Source organism: Engraulis encrasicolus, chromosome 11 (genome assembly GCF_034702125.1).
Source record: "Engraulis encrasicolus isolate BLACKSEA-1 chromosome 11, IST_EnEncr_1.0, whole genome shotgun sequence".
In the NCBI taxonomy this organism is placed as follows: domain Eukaryota; kingdom Metazoa; phylum Chordata; class Actinopteri; order Clupeiformes; family Engraulidae; genus Engraulis; species Engraulis encrasicolus.
Window position 1 is genome coordinate 43,015,710 of NC_085867.1, and position 18,273 is coordinate 43,033,982.

An 18,273-nucleotide genomic window follows, 5' to 3' on the forward strand; every position below is an offset into this window, starting at 1 on the left:
TACATGTTTCAATTGCCCTTCTTAAGTGTTCCGTCATTGTCTTGTATGTTATACGTACTTCTTATAGTGTTCCTATGCATGTTCAGGAACATTTAATGTTAGCACACATTTTATAATGTGACATAAGAATAATTTTAATCCTCTGTTTCTGTTGTCAGAAGGCACCAAAGAGCAGCTTTGCGGTTCCAGAACCTACCCAGCCCAAACGGACTCCTGCCCCACACAGAGCCCTGCTCAAAGTGGACGACAGGTAAGGGATCCATCACACGTCACGTGACAAACACCCGCAATTTACCCATGGGGTAAATCTATCTATCTATCTATCTATCTATCTATCTATCTATCTATCTATCTATCTATCTATCTATCTATCTATCTATCTATCTATCTATCTATCTATCTGTCTATCTGTCTATCTATCTGTCTATCTATCTATCTATCTATCTATCTATCTATCTATCTATCTATCTATCTATCTATCTATCTATCTAATTAGCCTTTTTCACCATGGCGTCAAACCAGTTGCCTTTCAGACTACGTTTATCTTGCAGTCTTAGGGGATTGCTTGTATTATTCCTGTCACAGAAGCTTTGTTCACTTCTATTACTATTATGCAGTAAACAAAACAGCCCGTTGTCTTGTCTTGCTCTAACAGGCAGCACTCTGTGGAGCACCATATGAAGGAAGCCAAAAAACTGAAGCACAAAGCAGATGACATGGTAATGTTACTTGGCCCCCTTCCCTCACTGTATGCTATGCACAGTCTTGTGGTGTTTATATTGTGATATTTGTGATATTTTTGTTCTTCTTATATTTTCATATTTATTTACACTGCTGCTTATTTTATAGTTACTACTCGAGTCTAACCAAATATTTTCTCTCTTGCCACACACACACACACACACACACACACACACACACACACACACACACACACACACACACACACACACACACACACACACACACACACACACTGGCCTGCTTATACTCCCACTACTCCTCATGTAGTCTGATAAGGTGTCTAAGTCCTTCATCTACCTGGAGGCCGCCCTGTCGTTTGTGGAGAGCGGCATCGCCATGGAGACAGACCCCCAGACGCCAAAGTCGGTCTACACCATGTTCTCGGAGACCGTGGACCTCATCAGGTGAGGCAGAGGCAGAGGCACGAGCAAGGCATCCTTCCCACTCGGATTACTTGCAAGTCTTTTAGTACATCCCTGGTACTGCTGAACAAGATGGTGAAGTTTTTTTTTTTTTTTTTAACTTATACTGTGTCATGAAAGGATTCTAAGGAGTGGGTGAAACTTTGCCCATAAAAAAAAATCTTCCCACCTGGAGCATTTCTAGACTATAAAGACAACCTAGCCATGCCTGGCCGCACTGCATGTGAATGTAAAGTGGAGTGGTGGGCACACACATCCAAGAGGGTACCTTGGGAGAACAGGGAGAATATTTGCACACTGCTTGCAAAAGAGATAATTTATTGTTTTATTCATCGTTACTTTTTGCAAGCAGTGTTCATTTGCCCCTTTACTCAAATGCATATTTAGACATGTACCGGGCACCATAAGATAAACAAGCTAATCAACAAGCTACCCCATACTGCGGGGATTTTTCTCCAGACTAAAGCACTGGGGAAATAAAATAATGTAACAAAGTATGGTACCTGCTTTCCATCCTCAGAACCCAGGGCTTGCCGACTCACTTTTTTCCCCCTGCAAAGCTCACAAGTGCTCACCTTGTTCTCACCTCTCCACTTCTCACTTCTTCTCTCTGCTTCTCACCTTTCCTCACCATCCTTTCTTCTCTTCCCTTTTTTTCCTTCCCTCACCTCTTCTCTCTGCACTCTCTCTTGCCATTCATCTTTTTACTCCTTCTCTCCTCTCCTGTCATCTTTTTCCTCCTCCCCCTCCTGACTACTGTGTTCATCTCATCTCTGCTGCAGGTTTATATTGAAGCTGAGGAGTTTTACAGACCCAGCCAGCGCTGCAGCAGACAAGGACTTTGCGGTTTTATGGTGAGTTTTTTGGTGAAAAAAAATAATCAAGAGAATATTCAAAGAATCTTTTGTTTTAACCCATTTTAGCCTGAGCCCTTTTTGGGAAAAGGAACCCTCTCCTTATTAAAACTTAAATATCTCAGCCTCCGAAGCACATAAAAATATGAAATGCATTGCATTTAAAAGCTAGAACATTCATTTTGTACTAGAATGTGTTCATTCAGCTCCAACATACCCGCATTTTTAATAAAACCGCTCAAATCTCAAGAACTTGAATTCAGCGTATATGTCGCTCCAGGACACAATGGGTTAAAGGGATAATGGGCCATTTCTGGAATGAAGCTGATTTTTCTTCAGTTAAATGATTGAGTTGTACCTTTCAAGTTGTCTTTGCTTAACATGGTGAGATTATCTTCAATCTAAAATACAGAGTCTTTACTTAAAATGGAGAGATTATCTTTAATCTAAAATACAGAAATGGTCTTGTGCTGAGTTGACCCCTTGAGTTGGTATGAAGTGCAGGCATCGCTTGGTTCACACATTTTGGAAATGTTAACCACTGGGTTGACTTAAGGAGGCCGCAGGAACTCATTTCAAGGTCTAAAAACCTTGAAAAGGGAAAATATCTTGTCGCAGGACCTTTAAAGCCCCACTATAGCTACAAACTCAACCTCAGTGCAATTGCCAATAGAGGGTGCTATTCTCATCAAGAGTTGCAGATTAAGATGCTATTGGGGCTGATGGAAGTTGCATTTGACCTTGTTGGTGTTTTTGATTCAAACAAGTACACAAGGCATTATGGTACATTTCAAAATCCAAATACTCTGAAGAGCTAAGCTTCTTCTAAACTGGTTCTTGCCAGATATGTGGTGTCCCAAAGCTCAGCTTAGCTCCACTCATAGATCTTGGAGGGCAGTGTTGCATTCGTTTTTAGAAGGCATGGCTTTATTTATCAACTACTTGTCCGTCTGTCCTTGCCACCAATAAATTCCTTCAGACCAGCTCTCTATTCATCTTTTAAAGTAACACTGGTGGTCTACAATATAGTTGGCGGCCACTTATACATGGGTTCTAAATGTTGTTTATGACCTGACTGCACAAACCTAGCTGCGCACAACTCAACCTCTGATTGTTGGAAACCACTGTCGGTCAAAAAATTAACTCACGTGGTTGGCTGCCAGTGTCTTTCCCCTCCTCATAACATCGTGTTGATAAACACTCAGAACACATGTATACTCAATATGAGCTGGCCGCCATTATTGTCTGAAACGACCATTGCGTCTCAGCTGCATTTGTGACGCTTCTCCATCCATGCTTCTCCATCAACACTCGGCTCTGCTTTCCGGTTCTAGCATGAAGTTCCAGTCCCTGCTGCAGATGGCCATGTTCCGCTTCAAACGGGAAGCGGCGCTCAAGTACTCCAGAACCCTCTCTGACCATTTCAAGGTGAGACCTGAAATCTCTCTCTGGAATTACACTCAATAATGGGCTGTATTACTGCAGCTGATGGCCTGAGGGGGGAAGCTTACCACTGTTTGGGAAATGTCAGCCATTTTATGTTTATCTAGGAAGAAGACACAAGTGCTCTCTCTCTCCCTCTCTCTCCGTCTCTCTCTCCGTCTCTCTCTCTCTCTCTCTCTCCGTCTCTCTCTCTCTCTCTCTCTCTCTCTCTCTCTCTCTCTCTCTCTCTCTCTCTCTCTCTCTCTCTCTCTCTCTCTCTCTCTCTCTCTCTCTCTCTCTCTCTCTCTCTCTCTCTAACACACACACACACCGTTCTTTGTTCAGCACCTGTGCATAAATCCCTGATCCGTGACTTTCCCGGGGAGCTCTCATAGGTGTGCGTGTGTGTGCGTGTGTGTGTGTGTGTGAGGATACTGGTGTGGATAAAACTTGCTGTACTGAGGGGAAAGTGACAGGAGAAGCCTCATTAATAGAAATTATATTCTCTCTCCCTCTCTCTCTCTCTCTCTTTCTCTCTCTCTCGCTCTCTCTCTCTCTCTTTCTCTCTCTCTCTCTCTCTCTCTCTCTCTCTCTCTCTCTCTCTCTCTCTCTCTCTCTCTCTCTCTCTCTCTCTCTGTTTGCAGAGCTGCAAGTCATCTCCTTCCCCTCGCGTCTCAAAGTAAGTAAGCACTTCACCACTTCAACATTTCCTGTTTGCCAGGCTGCTTTGGCCTCTGTGTGCTGCCAACGCTTCTCTGGCGCGCAGACACACACACACACAGACACACGCAGACATACACAAAGACTTTCTCACTCTCACACAGTCTTTTTAGCACATAGACACAGACAGAGGCCCTCTAAGTGAAAAGCCTCAAGTGTGAGGGACTTGAGCAAGTCTGGGAATGAGCTTGACAACAAGCTGCCAGTCAGTGCGCTGCACTCTGCCGCTGATGGCCTGATTTATGTAGACTGATGGTGTGTTCCATTACTCGCCCTGTGTACTGTGTACCTTGTTTAAGTGCTGTGAGGTAAATCTTCCGCCCTCCGCGATTCACGAGGCGAGTACGTTCCGATTCCAGTTCTGTCTGATATACTTAACGGAAATGACGGTTTGTTGCGTGTCATCAGAATTTACCAACCGCCAATAATTAATCACGGAAGACACTGTTTGTTATGCTGACACTTTTTAAAGTTACCCCTACCTCTTATACACATGGCGACTGTTTTTACGGAGATTTGGCAGTTCTGACAGTCAGTCAGATCTGACACTCGACTATGTAACAAACATGGCGGCCGTTGAGTGCGAAAAGTGTACAGTAACCCCACACTTTATCCGTTATCCGGATCATTTATGGTACACTCCATGATTAGAAATGGAACTCCCTGCGTACCCAAACACAGTGCGGAAAAGGGCGGTAAGTATGAGTATTGGAACAGAGCATGAGACAGTATAGCAGACTATTATAGCAAGTATACAGCACCACTTCAAAAGTGGCAAATTTGTATGACAAATAGGTAATGGTATATAGACTAAGCAATAGTATTGAGATAAAAATGTTCATATACTTGACCTAGCAGCACTCAAGCAGCATGCGGCTTTGATACAAAGAGTATACACTGTAGACAGAACAAAACAAGAGTCTTGTTAGTGTATTTGTTTGCATATATTTCCTCTCTAATGTATTCTCTCGCTCTCTCTTCCTTTCTTACCTCTGTCCCCACCTCTCTCCCTCCTCCTTTCCTCTTCCTCTCCCCATATCGCTATATCCTGCTCGCCATATTTCTCTCTCTCATTCTTTCCATATCTCTTGCTCCCTCTATATATCTCTCCCTCTCTTTTGCTCCGTCTCTCTCTCCATATCCCTCCTCATCCTTCCACCCCCCCCCCTCTCTCTCCTTCCAACTCTCCCTCCTCCATCCTCTCTCCATCATCTCCCTGCAGTAGGAGCACCAGTACCCCATCTCAGATGTCCCCCATGGCGTCTCCAGCCAGCTCCTCCAGCAGCTCTGGTGGGCCGGGCTCCACGTCCAGCTGCGGCAGCTCCGGCCTGGGGGTCAGCTCCACCCCCTCCACCTCCACCTCCGCCCCTTCCCAGGCCAACACGGTGGCACTGCCCCAGAGCATCCACCAGGTGGCGTCGTCCTACGTCAGCATCACAGCCCTCTTCCTCAGCGCCCACAGCACCTGGGAACAGGCGGAGGAACTGGCTCACAAGGGCACCGGTAAGCCGGAGTGCAGTGCAAGGCACACACACACACACACACACACACACACACACACACACACACACACACACACACACACACACACACACACACACACACACACACACACACGCAGGCAGGTTTCATCTAGTTATAGGGTAAATGTAATTTATGCTAATTTTTATTCAGCCCCACACTAGACGTCACAGTATTATTAGGTTGAGGCACCTGATGAGGTCCCTTGTGTTCCAGAATTCATGCTACCCATTCACTAATGTTACCTTTTTCATGAATACTTACCACCACCATCAAGTTTTAAGTATTCATTATGACTGGAAAAATTTCACTTTTCATACATTAAAAGGGGGATCTTCTCCATGGTCCGCCATTTCGAATTTCCAGAAATAGACATTTTTAGCTGCGAAAATGGGCCATACTAGAAAATATTAGTTTATTACTTAGTAAACTTTCATGAAAAGATCAAATTTGGCAATAGGCAACCCAGTTTCAATGAGCAGCATAGTTGCAGTATCTTTTTGTGACCATTTCTTGCACAGGTTATCTTTAAGGAAAAACAATCACTTTTTCAGTACTGGGTGTTAATGGGTAATTCTCTGTCTCTCTCTCTCTCTCTCTCTCTCTCTCTCTCTCTCTCTCTCTCTCTCTCTCTCTCGCTCTCTCTCTTGCTCTCTCACACTGTCTCTCTTTCTCTTTCTCACACACTCTCTCTCTCTCTCTCTCTCTCTCTCTCTCTCTCTCTCTCTCTCTCTCTCTCTCTCTCTCTCTCCAGGTGTTCTGCTGGAGTTGGACTCTGCCGTGGGCTCTCTGACTCTGCTGTCCAGCATGAGAGACGTGGTGCGATACACACGCCAGGGCCTGCACTGGCTACGCCAAGACTCGCAGAAAACACTCTAGCCCCGACGCACACTACACACACACACACACACACATACAGAGACATACACACACACACACACCAACCACACTAACACAGATGCACCAACCACATGACAGGGCCTACACTGGCTATGGAATTGGCAGAAACCCCCGATAACACACACACACACACACACACACACACACACACACACACACACACACACACACACACACACACACACACACACACACACGATTGCATTTTCCAGAAAGGCCCAGTGAAAGCGATGGTGACAGGAGAAGTTGTGACTGAAAACTGGATACTCTGGCACTTTTTGTTTCTCTTCTGTTTTTTGGTCGATGGGCAAGTTAGCTCTGCTCCTGCCATGCGATCTTCCAGGCCTCTTGTCAGATAGACCCTCTCTGCTCTCCTCATCGCTCCCCCCTCACTTGCTTCAGTGGCTGGGTGCAGCTACTGCTGCTGCTCCTACCGCCACCGCCGCCGCCAATCACTGTGACTGGAATGGACTCCCATGAAATGATGCGCACAAGCCCACCACGCAACATGTGCAGTGATTCACAGACCCCACCCCACCCCTCTCTCTCTTTCTCTCGCACGCACACAGATGCCTAGGCATAGTACTTGGTACTGGACAGTCATTCATTAATTCATTCATTCATTCATTCATTCATTCATTCATTCATTCAATCATTCAATCAATCAATCAATCAATCAATCTGATTGAATTTACATCAGTTTTCATCATCCGGTGGCCAACTGAATGGTACAGTTTTCACCTCAACGGCCGCAGGCATTTCAACAAGACACCCCCAGGATGATGGACTAAGCAAGGACCCCTCTTTATGTCCCTAATAATGATGACGAACAAACTGATGGACACATCCCTGTCTCTTTGAGTAGGATCACAGGGAAGGAAGTTTAGAAAGACTGGAATCATTAGACGGAAATCTTTTCAATTATGTGAAGCATCCCTTTCAGTTCTTTCATCACGATTTCATAATTATTATTGCTAAGTATTGTGTTTCAGGTTCTCAATTTGTTTTCGAGTTCTGAATGTTTTTTTTCTCTTCATAAAAGTGTTACATTGCATCATCAGACAATCATCTGAAACCTTCTTTTTTCACCTCCACTAAAACAAATTAGTGAAGCAAACCACAATGGATTCAAACCTCTCCTCCCACCCCCTTTTTATTACAGTGTTTATTTACTTGTCAATAGGAGCTGGGTGGCTAAGCCTTATTGTTCATTGCTGGTGTGCAGGTGTGTGCATGCTTGTGTGTGTGTGTGTGTGTGTGCGTGTGTGTGTGTGTGCGCGCGCGCGTGTGCGTGCATGTGCGCGCGCCTGTGTGTGCGCGCGTGCGTGTGCGCGCGCCCGTGTGTGCGCGCGTGCGTGTGCGCGCGCCCGTGTGTACGCGCATGTGGAGCAGGGTAAACAAAGATCTATGGTTGTGGACTAGGAGAAATGGATCGGTGTCCCCCATCCAAATGGCTGTGGACTATGGATTTAAAGATCTATGGTTGTGGACTACAGTTAGGGTTAGGAGGAATGGATTGTTGTCCCATATCCAAATGGCTGCAAAAAAGTGGAGGAGAGTGCCTTTTTTGTGGCACACTTCTTAAGAGTGATGTGGTCAGCTGTAGCCAACTGCAGTCTAGTCTGCTGTGCTTATCTGTAATGGAGCCAGTAGTTATGATTTAATAAAAACCTTATGGACCCAAGAGCAGTATGCACCACGCACACTCCCATGATCCAACTGGGAAGGAAAACCCACCCAATCACAGTCTGCCACATCGCCATGACGGCGTATTGGTGGCGGGCAGTACAGAGGTTCAGATTGTTTAGGGCCTGTTTGGTCTGGTCACCAGCATCATTGGCAATGCCTTTTTTTTAAGCCTTGGTCATGTCAACGTATCTACTAGGTTTGCTTGTGTGCATTTCATAAGATTAACGGCGATAAGAACAACATTTTTCTTTTTGTAGATGTCATTGAGATATGTGCCTTATCGAAACTGGTTAAGAGATGGAACAAAGATTGAATTGAATGTATGTTTTTTTATTTTATTTAAAAAACCTCTTCCCCCTTGAACTTGTATTGGGTATGTTTTCACCCAATGGCTGAAGTAGGTTCTGATTGGATCTAGCTGCTGCCTGTGTGTTGATGGGCGTATTCATGATAGCGCATGCTGCGCAAATCTGCGCAGTGCACATTGTGCGAATTTGCAATGCATTCTGGTAAGGATTTTCTAAGACTTGCGCAGCAAGTGAAAGGGGCCAATGGGAACATTTTGGTGCGCGTGTGTGTGCGCGTGCATGAGTAGGGGCCATTTCTCACCAACCTTCCAACTGGCACTTGGTGTTCATGCTCCTTTCTGTTTTGTTGCACACACTTTTTTCGCCCCACAAAAAACGTGTGCTTTCTTTTATCCCACCCTCTCTTACTCCTACTCCTCCTCCTCCTCCTCCCTCACTCCTCCTCCTCCTCCTCCTCCTCCTCCCATCATCATGAGTTCAGAGAGGCTGCACCGTACTCCCAGATATGGAACTCTAGATGCTGGGTTCAGCCTTTGTGTTAGCGTGGCCCAACCTTGAGCGCTGCCATCTTGGTCCAGTATCCTATGTTTTCCATACATGTTGTTTTGCCACCACCTATAGGACAATGTGCATATCACCGTGTCACTGCTGATGGCAGCGGCTAAACATAGGAGTGATCTGATTTCAGCCATTCGCTCCATTACAATAGGGTTGGTCAACACACAACATCTAGTACTCTATATGCAGTACGCCTCGCTTATGCACTTTCTCTCCCATTTCTCCTCAGTCGTGCGGCACAGGAGGTAGAGAGCCTGGCATCATGGGATGCCTGTGAGTAGGACACGCCTCCCTACTTCCTGTAAGCACATGCCAGGTGAACGAACGTCTTTGCAGGGTGAACCAACGGTGGAGCTGAGATTTTTATTTTAAAGCCACATTTTATCACTTATTTATATTCAGACTTCGCTGCTTGTTTTTTTTTCCCTGCCCCGTCTCTCTCTGTAGTTCAAACCACTACCAGAGGTCAGTGCCGGTGTTATGAACTCCTTGTGAGTTTTTGTGTACCTTAGATATCGAGTGCCTGCATTTTTTTTCTTTGAGAAGTGAAATTTAACTATATGGGTTTGACGCACCTTTTTGTTTTCCATTTTGGACTTAAACAGCATGGAGCATATCAGCTGTTAGGCTGACAAGGGCAACATTTTGGCCATGCTGGTCAGGATGGGAGCAATGCTATTGGCTGTCCGGACTGGAGGACATTGTGATTGGTTAATCCTCACACGTCCAATCACGTCAAGTCAAATTGAGGGTGTGTGGGACTCAAAACGTCAAGGTGTTAATGATGGGTTGTGTTTGTATGAAACTGGGTGTGTGGGCTTTGGTGTATCATGCTAGATATTTATTGATGAGATTTTCTTTGTGTCCGCATTATGACCAAGTACATGTGTGCATTATTTATTTTGTATGGCTACATATTCTTAAGTTGTTTCATGTTTTCTTTATGCGACAGCCCTAACTTCTCTATTTACTTTTTTTTGGGGGAGAGTAACAGACCTTTGAAGTTTTGTACTCAGCCGACATTATTCCAAACCAACTCCCACCCCATCCCTCATCCCCTGTCCATTTTGCACTTTCTCATTTTCATTTAATGAAAGTATTTCATGGTTGTGTCAGTGTATTTTTCTTCTCTTGTTTCACTGAGTCATAAGAATAAACAAAGTGTTGGAGCTGTTGCAATGCTGTGTGATTGGTCACCCAGGTGGCCAATGGGAATCAGTGATGTTGTTGAGCGATTACCCAGCTAAGACGATGGGAATCGGTGATGATGTTGTGATTACCCAGGCAATCCAATGGGAATCAGTGATGTTGTTGCGATTACCCAGGCAATCCAATGGGAATCAGTGATGTTGTTGCGATTACCCAGGTAAGCCAATGGGAATCAGTGATGTTGTTGCTTTTACCCAGGTAAGCCAATGGGAATCCTGGGTGTTGAGCAATAATACTTAACTATGCTGGGGTGGGATGGCTGATGAATATGGAGTCATTACTATAGAAGACCTCACCAAGGGGGCGTGGCTATGTGTAGGCCCCAGCTCACTGAGCCAACAGGTCTTATCAAGTCGACATTTCTTTATTTCTTTATCTTTTTTTAAATTGTGAGTATCCATACTGGATATCCTGATTTGGGAACTCACTGGAATGGCAATTTCTACACATCTATGAATAGGAGGATGAACTAGGGAAAAGACTGCACATAGAAGCATTTAAAGACTGATAGTTCATGGAAAAGATGGTTCATTGTATTTATTTCACTCTCATTTTTTTGGAATCATAGGGAGACGAGTCCATCAGACAGGGGTTTGTTTGCTTTTTTTGTTTCACAACTGATTCCTCCAAAGAAGGCCTCTTCTTGTAAATAAGCATTCTAGGCTCTGGCTTATTTATCAGTTGCTTAGTCAAATCTGCACATTCAAATAACAATGACTCGTTTTTGATGGCAAAATGTGTTAGTTGAAATGGAGAGCGCTTCCCTATCCTCTTCATTTTCTTAGGTAAACACTATTTGTCATATTCCAGAGGGCACGTTGCCTGCTTACTTTAGAACCATTTGCTGAGGAAAAAATGTTTTGGAATTATTTTGTAATTCAACTTTTTTGCCTTGTGATGAACATATTGTAAATACTCTGAGCTGTAATATATATATATATATGGTTGTATAAAAAAGACTGTTTTTGGCAGTTCAAAACCTATTTCTTATTTTCTCCCCCTACCCCTCTTCCGACTTTGTTGTCTTCTTTTTACTCTAGGATGGTTTTGTTTTCCTCCTCCCCCACCCAAAGCTATTTTCGCTGACTTTTGTAAGGCTGGCTGCTGTAGCTCACAGTAAACTGTTAGGAGAGCCGGTCTGGCTCGACGGTACATTTCTGTTTCTGCGGCCGACTCTCTTGTTTGCTTAAGTGTTTCAGAGGCAATAAAGTTTGAGGAACGTGTATAAGAGTCTCTCTGGTTGGTTAATCAATCTGTTTTTATTGATTTTGTTTCATCCTGATACAGGAATCAAAGCAATACACAAAAAATATACAAGAAAAATGTGTTGCTTTTTAATTCTAAAGTGTGAATAATTAATCATGTGAAATGTCAATCAACATTATTTTAACTACAGCAAAAATATATACAAGAAACATGCAGAAAAAATGCAATTGCCACACTTTATGAAAATCTTAGAGTTATGGTGCCATATCATTTGACATTCACCTGCAAAATACTGAAGCAAACATTTTGGTAAAGGAACAGTTATCGCATTGGCTTGGTTTGCTTGTGCAATTGTAATACAGTGATGTTGAGAGCACACTTTTATGAAAATCTAAAAAGTGACTGAACTGCAAAATACTGTACCAAACATTTTAGTAATTGAATAGTTGTTGGCTTGTGCAATTTTAATACAGTGATGTTCAGAGCAGCGTGGCTGGAAGATGCCGGTCATTTCTTACGACTCCGACTCATTTCCAAAGTTGGGGTTGCTGAAGGTTGGTGAAGGCTGTGGAGAAAGAACATCACAAAAAGTCTGTCAGATTGAAATGGTCCACTAAACTGCCATGCATTCACTTCTTAAATCTCATGTTTTATACACAAAGTTGAAGATACTATGGACGTCACAGATTACAAAAAAACATTTGACTTAAAGAATATCAAAACAAATAAACTGATCTCCATTGTCTGTCATTTTGAATGTCTTTGGTCTTCTGTACTTTGGTCATACTACTAAATATTAGTTTATTTCTTTGTAAATATTCATGAAAAGATCAAGTTTGGCAATAGGCAGCTCAATTTCAATGAGCAGCATAGTTGCAATACCTACTCTGTCCACAATCCTACACAGTGCACCCTTAACTATGTATACAATTAGCCTCGCTATGATGTCAAACGAGTCCCACTTTGACGCGAAGCAGGTGGCAAATATGTCTATGTCTATGCCACTGAATGCAACTTATATACACTATACAACTTGTAAAACACTTAGTACTTCGAATGCATTTAATTGATGGTGATTGACGTGAAAAAAAAAGCTCAATCACGAGGTGTTTACGTATGTCGGGTTGTCACACACCACTTCAACTGAGCTCTTGGTGGCTCGGCTGGGGAAGCTGACTGGGGGCATCTTAACGCCTCTGACGTTAATGGCATAGTACAGAACTCCTGCGATGAGGGCCACAAATATTATGGCACCAATAACAGCCCCCGCGATCACCCCAGCATCTACAGGAGAGGACAAAACACAGACAGCTTAGCCAGTGGATTAAGGGGGGTGGGTATCATTTTCTTACATTCTTACAGCCTGTAAAGTATTAATATAGTTTTATTTAAAAATAAAAATAAAACCAATTCTGCAAATAGAATCACTTCAAAAAAAGAACCCCACACAAAGGCAAAAAATATGCTTGCAAGGACCGTATACTAGGCCAAATGTACTTGTTGTGTTACTAATGTATTACAGCTACTGATAATGTCTGCCTCTGATAACTGTTAATAGAAACTGTGTCAATGTAATGAACTTACTGCTTATGACAGGTGGATCTGTTGGTATGATGATCCCATTGTCATCAGTAAAGTAGTCTGTAAGACACAAATAACACACAATTTTAATTCAAATGGTGGACGGAGAGAGGTCAGGAGACCTCATTATAATAACATTTTAAAATGACTTCATCAAAGTAAACTTCACCCAAAACCAACAACACAATAGTTCACACACATTTCACACAACATTTGCATGGTTGATTTGATGACATCGTTTTGAAAGAATGCAACTTCAATCAAATCAAGAACACCGAGAACATTTCAACGTTTCACATTTCTGACAATATTTGCATGGTATATAAATGTAGATATTTATGAGAGATGGACGGTGCATATTCATTTACACTGGCGATGACGGCAGATGAAGCCTCGTTTCTGTTGGCAGGTGTTGTCGTTCCAGCGGCCGTCGTGGTACATCTCCACACAGTCCTCCTTGCCCAGCTCTCCGTCGTGGATGATCTCGTTTGGCTCACCGGGCGCCCAGTTCACAAAGCCCACGCTGCTCATATCAGTCCAGCCCCAGCCATCTACACAGTAAAAAATGCAGTGTTAATTCAACACTGAGTACTCTGGGACCAGATACACTCTAGAAGATGTTAAATATACTCTATAAGTGTTGAGTTAACACTAGATCAGTGGTGCTCAAACTGTGGTACGCGTACCACTAGTGGTACTTGAGACATCTCTGGTGGTACTTGGAATAATTATTTTTTGTGCATTGATTTGAAGGCTGATGAAGTTGCTGCAGTTGAAAATGTCTCTTTGGTCTCACATTTTGTAATATTGAATTGTATGAATCTGAAAACAAAATGCATGATGATGCCATTATGAACCTCTCCTGTATTGACTGGAAAAAGTGAATATGGAACTCCTTTACTGCGATATTGTAATGTTGGTTGTCAAGGTGGTACTCGGAGAGCTCAATATTTTTTCAGGTGGTACTTCACACAAAAAGTTTGAGAACCCCTGCACTAGATAATTCCATCTAGACACGCACACGCACGGGAAGCAGTGGAAAGATTATTCATGTAGTTTCACAAGTGATTCCAACTATCCAGAGCTGCTAGTACTTGTCTTGGTGTGGTGTGGTGTGTGTGTGTGTACGGTACCTATCTGTGCATATCTGTGTGTCTGTGTATGTACTGCAGTGGGTCAGTGTGTAGCATAGTAAGTATAGATGGACAGGAGCAGTCCTTGATCAGGCCAATCCAGAGGTGTATGCGTTGGGGATGCAAACGATTAATCGATTAATCGACTTTAATCGATCAATGCGTTAACCCTTTAGCTAACAGAATTTTTTTTTAATAGGCCGGAATTCTACCAAGAATTCTAAGGAAAAATTTACATTTTGGTCATATTTTAAAATAATGTCAAATAACTTGAAAAGACATGAAAAGTGTCAATTACAAGTTACTTTCATATTAAAGTAGAGAAAACACACTTTGAAATGGTATATCATTTATGGATAATTAATTGTTCAGTATTCCCATAGAGTGCCTTTGATGTAAATTAAATGATAAAAATTTGATAAAATCCGATATTATCTAGGCCTTTCTATCTATATATCTATATATTTAGTCCTATCTATCTATCTATCTATCTATCTATCTATCCATCTATCCTTCCGTCCATCCATCCATCCATCCAGGGTCAAAGTTGAACAATGAACATGTGACGACAACAAATGTCGTTCACCCAGAAGTCCTGTTTTCAAGCGGTAGGCCTACGGATTATATGCGATAACTGTAATGGACTACACTAGCTAATAATGTTTGAACTGAACCATGCCAAAGACGCGTAAGGATAACCGTAGAAGTGTCCGCAATAGCAGACAGGACATGAATGGAGCTCTAAGGAAGTTCCCCCCCCAATTTGGCACAGGTAAGACGCGCCAGGCATCACCGACTAATACGGAATTGAAGTGCTACAAACACCACGTTGGTAGGCTATTATTGGAAGTTAGCATTCAACTCAACGTCTTCACGCATATTTTCATGAAGGACAACGTGGAGTAGTAACAGTCCTTGACTGCTTTGCCAAAGCTGACACGCAAAATGGGTATTGTTTCATGCTGCGCTTCCTTCACACGATGCGCCTGTTGCACAGAGCTGTCGCTGTTCGTTGTTCCAGGAAACTAAGATAGTTGGATACCAACATATGGCTTGACTCTGAAAACACAATGTAGCGTGTAGACATCGGCTGGACAGTTGTGTTTGCTATTTAGGACCAGGGCAGAACCCATCACAGTTGAACACCATCTCATAAGCCTAATAAAACAACATGATCTAAAAATAGCCTAAATAGTCATAAAAATGTGCTGTTGACCATGAAAATAGATCGAAGAGGGTTGGAAGTTTTCATATTTAGTGTATAATGGTTGTAGAAACAGAATGGTTGTGTTTGTAGCCATTCAATCTTGGACGGCCGTCATTTTAATTGACGGCAGATTGCCAAATCGCATAAGCGGCGCATCTCGAAATAAAATCTAAAATACTGAAAAATAAAATAATATAAACATATAGTTTTTATACTGAAAGTATATCGAGGAGGGTCTGTAATATTGAGTGTTTGAAAGCTGGAAAAACTGCATTATGACGGCCGTTCAGCCGTATTTTCATATGAAAATATTCCGGCCGGCCGCGGCCGTTATGGTACAGATCCAGCCGGACGTTCACGGCCGTTATGGTAGCTAAAGGGTTAATCGGTTAAAAAACATTAATCACAATTAATCGACAATTCCACTGACAAGAGACCCAGGTGAAATGGGCATGTGAAGAGTGTGTGTGAAGAGGGGGAATATTTAAATCACCTTTGGATTAAAGAATTGAAATATAATTAATTTAAATGTGGTATTTTATCTCAATTTTTAATTAAAATGTTTAGATTTAGTTTTTTTTTTTTCGAGAAACATTGAGATTTCGGGGGGAAACGCCACTTATCAATTAATCGTAAGTCGATCGATAAGGCTATCAACTAATAATTAATGAATTAATCGATAATTTGCATCCCTAGTGTGCGTGCGTGCATGCCTCAGTGTGTGCCAACGTAGCATAGTAAGTATAAACCAATAGGAGTGGTCCCTGGCGAGACCAATACAGAGGTACTTGATGTGTGTGTGTTTATGTGCAAAGGGAAAAGAATCCGGTGCCACATGGATGTCTATTTTCTGTTATTTATTTTTTCAGTGCAGTAAGACTAACATTTCGACATACACCTTCATCAGAGTGTGTGTGTTTATGTCTGTGGCTATCTGTGTAAGTCTTGCAGTGCATAATATCCAGTAGTGTAAACCTACAGGAGCTATCTCTGGTCAGGCCGATCCAGAGGTGGTGGTACTTGGTGTAGTTCAACTGGCGTATGAACTCCACCTCTGCCCGGCTGTGTATGGACGCCAGCTCGGCGGAGAACATGTGGCAGTAGGTGCGCGCCTCGGCCCACGTCTGACCCTTCTGGGCGTCCCACACGAAGTAGCAGTGACGCCCGTACGCAGGCCAGCCGAAGCGGCACTTGCCATCACCCGGCGCAGGGGTCGGAGGAAGTGGCTCTGTGGATGCAACGACAAAAACAGACACAGATATCATCAACTTCTTCATCATCTTCAGCCTAAATAGCACAATGTTTATTGTGTGATGTGCTGTGTTACCTGTATAATGTGTTTGCACTTTTTTAGTGTAACGTCTGTTCTATTCTCTGTTGATGCCAACACATTTGATCAAATTATTTGGATCTCATCACTACACTGGGACATTATTACAGATCCAATTTGATAATGGTTGGAGTAATTCATTAAGAGGACTAGCTGGATTGATCAGACACAGACTGAGTGTCATGTGATACACTACAGTTCTTCATGTTTAAAGGACTGCTAAAGCACATAAAACACACAAACAAACATTTGTTCATCATGTCCAACACAAGTAGCACAAACATATTTGTGTTAAACTACAGTGTGTTCTAAATTACTGCTGTAACTGCTATAACTGTTACAACTGTCCTGTTATAATTGTACTATGAGTGAAGATTCTCATTCATCCAGGCCGAGATGACCAGAGGTACATGTCAGTTCTCTGCAACTGCACTACAACAATAAACACTGTAATAATTTCAGCTTTAACAATTGCTTTTAAGGTTGCTACTCTTTTAGGGGTTTTCATTGAATATGTTTTGATAGGATAGGGTGAGATGGTGAGAGGAGGAGTGGGAGAGAGATCTCGGGCTGCATCGAACCCGGGTTCTTTCATTACAGCACAGTGCCTTAGCTGTTTGAGCCATGGCCAAGGCCTACACTTGTGACCTTCTGATTAGCCCCGTTTATACTGCGGGCCATTGGCCCAGGAACTTAAGCCCGGGAACTTAAGCCCAGCCCCTGTACCAGTTTATACCGCCTGGGCCAGGCCAGAACTGGGCCAAACCAAGAACTGTTGTACAGGTAACAGGCTCTCCTCAACTGCCGGGGCCCTCGTGCTTACAAGTCATTTTTGAATGGGTTACCACGGCTACCATTCCATTTAGAATTATCAGTTGGCCTGCCGTATGCACCTCACACAGTGTGCGTTTACTGAAACCCGAAGAAAGACATTGAGTGCGTATACATGCAGTTCAGTATCCTGAATATGAGGCATATCCCGGTTATGATAATATTCGGGATAAGGTGTTTTTATGAGCACAGAACGTAATATCCCAGTCAACATTCTTAGCCCTTGTAGAATTCTCTGCAAATGCGTGTAGCTTGGATACCAGCGACAACGTTCAATGGGAAGCCCCTGTATCCGGGATAAGGTGTTTACATGTGGCAGTATCCCGGCTTCTGTCGGAATATTCCACCTAGTATATCACGATTTCTCAGTATCCCGAATAAGGGCTTATTCGGGATACTGACGTGTTTATATGCTCAAACACAAATTCGGGATACTTAATATCCCGATCATATTCGGGATACTGCATGTATACGCACTCACTGTGAAGTAATCAATAGCCAGGAACTTTGGCCCTGGAACTGAAGCCCAGGAACTTAGCCCTGGGCCTCAGTTCCTGGGCCAAAGTTCCTGGGCCAATGGCCGGCAGTATAAACGGGGCTATTGATTACTTTACAATGTCTTTCTTCGGGTTTCAGTA

At 43.1% G+C, this 18,273-nt stretch overlaps 2 protein-coding genes across 3 annotated transcripts in view; one reads left to right on the top strand and one right to left on the bottom strand.

The window, feature by feature from the left end:
- The window catches only part of aff1 (AF4/FMR2 family, member 1), a 94,775-nt gene extending 84,462 nt beyond the window's left edge, over positions 1-10,313 (top strand). The window contains exons 13-20 of one of the 2 annotated variants that reach the window (XM_063210694.1): positions 159-250; positions 656-719; positions 1,012-1,148; positions 1,949-2,020; positions 3,355-3,448; positions 4,087-4,121; positions 5,385-5,665; positions 6,438-10,313. In XM_063210694.1, coding sequence (XP_063066764.1) covers positions 159-250; positions 656-719; positions 1,012-1,148; positions 1,949-2,020; positions 3,355-3,448; positions 4,087-4,121; positions 5,385-5,665; positions 6,438-6,562 — 900 coding nt within the window. In that variant the 3' untranslated portion in view covers positions 6,563-10,313. The remainder of the gene's footprint in view (positions 1-158; positions 251-655; positions 720-1,011; positions 1,149-1,948; positions 2,021-3,354; positions 3,449-4,086; positions 4,122-5,384; positions 5,666-6,437) is intronic. The other variant, XM_063210695.1, reaches the window with a different exon arrangement.
- Positions 10,314-10,415: 102 nt separating this feature from the next.
- Positions 10,416-18,273, bottom strand: part of LOC134458397 (macrophage mannose receptor 1) — a gene marked incomplete at its 5' end in the record, with an annotated part of 57,833 nt that continues 49,975 nt past the window's right edge. The window contains 5 exons of the mRNA XM_063210696.1: positions 10,416-12,118; positions 12,689-12,837; positions 13,138-13,194; positions 13,503-13,685; positions 16,454-16,702. Coding sequence (XP_063066766.1) covers positions 12,068-12,118; positions 12,689-12,837; positions 13,138-13,194; positions 13,503-13,685; positions 16,454-16,702 — 689 coding nt within the window. The remainder of the gene's footprint in view (positions 12,119-12,688; positions 12,838-13,137; positions 13,195-13,502; positions 13,686-16,453; positions 16,703-18,273) is intronic.